The 6,284-nt window shown below is 34.9% G+C and overlaps 1 protein-coding gene across 1 annotated transcript in view; it reads left to right on the forward strand.

The window, feature by feature from the left end:
• Positions 1 to 3,844, forward strand: part of LOC103085419 (ubiquitin carboxyl-terminal hydrolase 15-like) — a 70,156-nt gene extending 66,312 nt beyond the window's left edge. Inside the window, exon 7 of the mRNA XM_007455309.1 lies at positions 3,120 to 3,844. Coding sequence (XP_007455371.1) covers positions 3,120 to 3,144 — 25 coding nt within the window. The 3' untranslated portion in view covers positions 3,145 to 3,844. The remainder of the gene's footprint in view (positions 1 to 3,119) is intronic.
• The last annotated feature ends 2,440 nt before the right edge of the window (positions 3,845 to 6,284 follow it).

The following is a 6,284-nucleotide window of genomic DNA, read 5'->3' on the forward strand; positions in this document are numbered from 1 at the left end:
CCTCTCACTGTTGTGGCCTCTCCCGTTGCGGAGCACAGGCTCCGGACGCACAGGCTCAGTGGCCATGGCTCATGGGCCCAGCCGCCCCGCGGCATGTGGGATCTTCCCGGACCGCGACACAAACCCGTGTGCCCTGCATCGGCAGGCGGACTCTCAACCACTGCACCACCGGGGAAGCCCTCTTGTCATTTTTAAAGACATTTTGAGTCTTTATAAATTTTCTTTCATACTTCATCTCATTTTATCTTATTATTGGTCTCATTAAGAAAAAGACATAGGGCTTCCACGGTGGTGCAGTGGTTGAGAGTCCGCCTGCCGATGCAGGGGACACGGGTTCATGCCCCGGTCCGGGAAGATCCCACATGCTGCGGAGCAGCTGGGCCCGTGAGCCATGGCCGCTGAGCCTGCGCGTCCGGAGCCTGTGCTCCGCAACGGGAGAGGCCACAACAGTGAGAGGCCCGCGTACCGCAAAAAAAAAAAAAAAAGAAAAAGACATAGAACACAACATTGTAAATCAACTATACTCCAAAAAAAATTTTTTTAAAGAAAAAGTCATAGAATGACTTTTTCTGAGACTCTAAAGTTTGAGGTAATGGAACAGCCAAACAGAACTGCCTAGGATGAAATTAAATAAAGGGAGCCAAAGCTTGGAGAGTAATGAGAACTGCAGGTATGGAGTTATATTCCTAGAAGTGAGAAATATTAGGCGTATGTGAATTATCTAATTAAAAATGTAAAGAACTGTATACTAAACCTTAAAGGGTATCCCTAAGTAATGATATAAAACAAAGATCAAATAGATAATCGTGTAGATTAAGGAAAACTTGGATTCTGTTTTGTCATAGAGGCCAAAGGAAAAAAGAGCTTCTAGAAGAAAGGGAATGGTAAGCAGTGCTAAATGATGCAGAAATTGGGGGGGAGACAGAAGAGATTCGGTGTATTTGACAAATGGGGTCAGCATGATGAGAATGACAAATAGTAGGAAAAGAGGGGATGAATATCTAGTCAGGAAATGGAACACCTGGTATAGATCATTCATCATGTAATGTACTGAAAGAAGAAAGATAACTAAGGTGTACTTGGTTGGAAAGGCAGGGTTCCTGGAGAGAAAAAGAAACTGTATATAAATCTGTTTGTTATTTAAATATACACATCCTTTCCTGGGCGTTTGTCACCTAACGATGAAGGCAGCATAATGGTAGAATGAAGTTCTTGTGTACTGTTATTTACTGATAAACTGTTTTTTTCTGGTTATCTTATTTTGGTGGTCCAAACTCCAAATCTTTTTTGGAAAAGCTTGTGCTTGTACATAAACACACACTTCGCATAACTCTGTACTTTGAGGTTCCTCAGTTTAATATTCATTAAGATCTTGAGTGTGTATGCAGATTTTCCTTTGAAATGCTGAAAATGCACATTGATTAATTAAATCTTTCCTTCATGTAAACACTGTTACCTACTTTCTGTTGTGGTAAGATAATGTATAACCTAGTACTATGTCTCCAAGTTTTACCAAAGAGAGCGTGGTCACAGTCAAGCTTCTTAGTTAGTGTTAGCTTCAATATTTAAAAGCCATATCCAAATTTAATTGAAATTAAGACATTTACATAGTATATTTCATGCGTAAATGAATGTAACTTAAGTATTCAGTTCTCATATAGATGCTTGATTCAGAGGTACTCACAAATAATTATTGGTTATTTTATTTCTTTCTTTCTCCCCTGGTTTGTTCTAAAAAAGATTTGAGCAATTTACTGTAACATATGTAAGTCAAAGTTAACTATATGAATAGATACAAAAGTCAGGACAAATGTAAAATAAACAATTGTCATAGTAAGATGAAACCGGAGAAGTTAGCTAGTAGGGAGTAGTAAGGGCTTTTGAAGTTACTAAAATTAATCTGCATATATATGAACTTATTTTGGATCCTGATTCAAACTACCCAGTTTTTGAGACAACTGGGGAAAAAATGTGAACATGAACTGACTATTAGATTGGGACAGACAGTAGTATCAAAAAAGATTTCTTACCTGCTAGGGATGCATACTGTAGTGTTTACAGGTGAAATTATAAATGTCTGGGATTTGCTTTAAAATTGTCCAGCAAAAACATGAAGGAATGTGGAGGCCAAGGAGATTATAAATAAACCAAGAGTGGTAGAATGTTAATTTTTGAAGCTGAATGACTAATATTGGGTACATGAGGACTTGTGTATGTTTGGAGATATCTGTAATAACAGCAGAAATAAAAATGGGTTGCAGTTTTGGTGTTGAGATTGATAATGGCTAAAGAAAAGTAACTGTAATTTTATTTTTTTAAGTTGAATATTTTGTCAAATACCATATAGAGCAGTCAAAATGAGAAACAAAAATCAGGTTATGAGAAACACTTTACATATAAATTTCCTTAAATTGTCTTTTGTTTAAGTATTTAGCACCCTGCCTGACACAGAGGAGACACATAGCAAATGCTTGTTGAACTGAACTAATCTGTATCTCACAAGAGTAAAAGTGCTTAATTTTTCAAGAGATTTAGATTTCTCTTTTTCTCTAAGAACTTATCCTAGGATGATTGTTAGAAATGGGGCAAGTTTAAGGTTGGTCTTGTTTTTCTTAATAGGATAGTTTTTGTTTTATAATGTCAAAATTTACAAATTCGGGTTGTTTTATATCAGCTTTGAAAATAACTATAAAAAGTTTTAAATAACTATTTTTGCTATGTCAGCCTTCAGACTTAATTTCTCTATATTTTGATTGCTCAGTATGGTATTAGATTTCCATGTATGTTGACTATGTAGGTAACTTACAAAGAATAAGCTGTATTTTTCTGTTCAAGTAAGAAGTTCAGCTTAGCCTTGAATTGCAGGCTTTTAGTTGAAACATTGGGAATAGGGAAATTAAAATACTGCATTCAGTTGTCAGGGATGAAGTTTAATTTTCTCTCTTCATGAAATCATTTCAGCTAAACTCATGTTTTACCTTCTGTCTTGTTAAGAGACGATTCACTGCCTTATATTACACTTAGCCCAAACTAGCCAAAATTACTTTAACACTAGATAAATGGCTTAATATCTAGTTTATGTATAATATTCTAAGCATTTTCTTCACTCGTCTCTTCAGAAAGCTACTAGTGCGAAGTTGCTAATAAACAGTGTAATTTCCAAGTTATATCAAAGAAAGAGAGTTAAAGAACTCAGGTTATAATCCACAGATTGACTAGTCAACCCCTACACTAACTCCACAAATGTTAGCTAGGTTGGGCTATGTGTAATCTCGGTCAGAAGTTGGAATCACAATAGATAAGTGATCTAACTGTTAACCATAATGTCTGTAACAGGAGGTAAAAAGTGTTATACTTTTATTTAGCTGTGGATCACGACATCCATCCTGCTCTCTCTGATCTCCATGCTCTTTAAGAACAATCTCTCTACCAATAGTATTTATCTCAATGTTTCCTAGACCTCGTTCTTCCTTCGTTATCTCCTCTCTCCTATACATATAAATGCCTAGCATACTGCCACACGTATAGTAGACACTCAGTTAACATTAGTTTGTGCTTTTGTTTCTTTTCCAGTATCATCTTCCTTGCTAACCTATAGATATAAACAGATCTCTCCCATCTTTTAAAACAAGACCATCAGCTTCCTCTGAATACTACTTAGTTTTTCTTCTAATAGCCAACTTCTTTAAAAAGGCAGTGCTTACCATTCCTTACCACATATTCAGAATTTAACGAAGTCCTTATTTAACTTTTTTTAAACCTAGTTTATTTGACCTCTCTTTAATACTTCTTTTTGATAACTATCTCCTAAAGAAATTCTCTTATTTTGAATCCATGATACCACAGTTTTTCTCGGCTACCGCCTCGACACTATGCAGTTTTACCTGCCATTGTTTTTGTATAGTGAAGGAGGTCAGATAATAAATAACACGTTTGTGTTTTTATGAAAATAGTTTTGATCATGGACAGCTACCCTGAAAGGATCTTGTATCCCCCTCAGTGTCTGTGGACTGTACTTTGAGAACTGCTTCCTAAACCTCCAAGACATGTTGCCCTTGCCCACTCCACTGTCTTAGTCCCAGCCTTTATTACTTCTCACCTTTGTTGTTTTTATAGTCTCCTAAATGCTCTTCCAATCTTCAGTCTCTTTCTCTTCCTCAAGAGTTACCTTTGTATATTCTAATACAAATCTGATTACGTTGATACTCTTAAAATCTTTCAACATGCCATAGCACAATTGGATAAAATCCAAATTCCTTCAGAGGACATAAAAAGGTTTTTCTTTATCATACTTACCTTACTAACTTCTGTGCCTATCACTACACCCTACTCTTTCAGCCAATTCATTGGTAATTCCCTAAACAAATCATGCTTTCTATAGTCCCACACATTTTCACATGCTATTCTTTCCACCTGGAGTATTCTCACTTTCCAGTTTCCAACTACCCCTCCAACTGTGTACATCGTTTTAAAATCACTTCATGTTATTACCCACAAAATTTGACTTTTTGTGATAATTTTTTTTTTTTTTTTTTGCGGTACGCGGGCCTCTCACTGTTGTGGGCTCTCCCGTTGCGGAGCACAGGCTCCGGACGCGCAGGCTCAGCGGCCATGGCTCACGGGCCTAGCCGCTCGGCGGCATGTGATGTCTTCCAGGACTGGTGCACGAACCCGTGTCCCCTGCATCGGCAGGCGGACTCTCAACCACTGCGCCACCAGGGAAGCCCTTTTTGTTATCATTTTAAAATTTGTTTTAGGACTTATACTGTTTTATAGTTATTTTGCTTGTATCATTTTCCCCTATTAAGAGTATGAGCTATCTGAGATCAGGAACTGTCTCTCTCTTTGTATTCCTAGTACTTAACAAGGGCAAGGCATAATGTAATCATTTAATAAATGTTTGAGTGTTTTAATGAATTTCATAGAAACTTCTAATACTGTTCTGGGATAGAGTTGCTAATGAATAGTAAAAAGGCCACAGATGGGCAGAAAAAGGGAAAAAAATATATATATATGCCTCAGCCATATATAATATGTAATAAATATAATACATATTATAAATAAAATCTTTATTTTCATAATTTTTACTATAAGTAAAATTCAAGGGAATATTTCAGTTTCTATCTGTATACCTGAAAAGTTGTAGTGAATTGAATTAAATAGTAGTTGGATACATTTTGAAAAATTAACCTCCTTAATTGATTATGTCAGTCTTGGTGTTTTTAGATTGTTTTCCTAAGTTATCATTCTTAACGTGAAGGCAGAAAATGCCAGAATACTTCTATATTAATATTAATTCTATTAATATCTTAAAATTAGTACCTTAAAATATTAGTATATTAAAATTACCTTTTAAATTTGTTTTCGACATTGTTTTATATTAAAACTTGGTTGCTTGTATTTTTGGATTTGAGCTGAGTACAGTTAAATAAAATCTTGTAAGTGTCTTCCATCAGAAAGGCAGCTAAATAGAAGTCCCACTTAATGTAATCTACCTGTATATAACTTGCATCAACAACAACAAAAAAACTCTCCTTTAAAATGAAGAAAAAACTTTTACCAATATTTCATAATATATAAAACTTCAAAAGTTAAATAAAATTTTATATGTAAGAAATTTTATTACCCACCAGTTAATTTAGCAAAATCCAAATTACCTAAAAGCAAATTTTGTAGATTACACTTTCCTGACCCATGACCATTTTGCTATTCATTAGCACCTGAGTAGAGGAAATAAAATAATTTTTAAACAGTAATCACTTTGGGCCTCACTAATTTAGAATTTATGATGACTGAGATACTGGACTGAAAGTATTAGCCTCTTACAGCCCGTGGCCTAGATGTTGCCTAGTAAATTAAAATTGTATATAAAATTACAAGGGAAATTAAATCTTTTAGAGACTTTTAAGTACTACTTTAAAATAATCATTCCTATATAATGGATTTGTTTACTATAAGTCATGCCTATAAAGCATATTTGTTGATTAAAAGCCATTAGTAATTTAGATTTCTCCAAAAACATTCTGAATTAGTGAGGTGTGTAATAGATAGTGAGATTTATATCTGTTCAGTTTTTGCAGGGATAACCTTGGCCAAAAATTACTTCTCAGGATTATGTTTGGAATTCTCTTTGCTATTTCATCCCTCTTGACTTACAGTTTTAAAAATTGGTAAAATCTATGATATCTGTGTCTGTGTTGTATATAATTGGAATGCCATAGTACCTACTGAGACACAGAGTGGATTTCTTTTACATGCTTCCTTTAAAAATTAATATTTTAATT

Source organism: Lipotes vexillifer, unplaced genomic scaffold (assembly GCF_000442215.2).
Source record: "Lipotes vexillifer unplaced genomic scaffold, Lipotes_vexillifer_v1.1 scaffold592, whole genome shotgun sequence".
Lineage (NCBI taxonomy): Eukaryota > Metazoa > Chordata > Mammalia > Artiodactyla > Lipotidae > Lipotes > Lipotes vexillifer.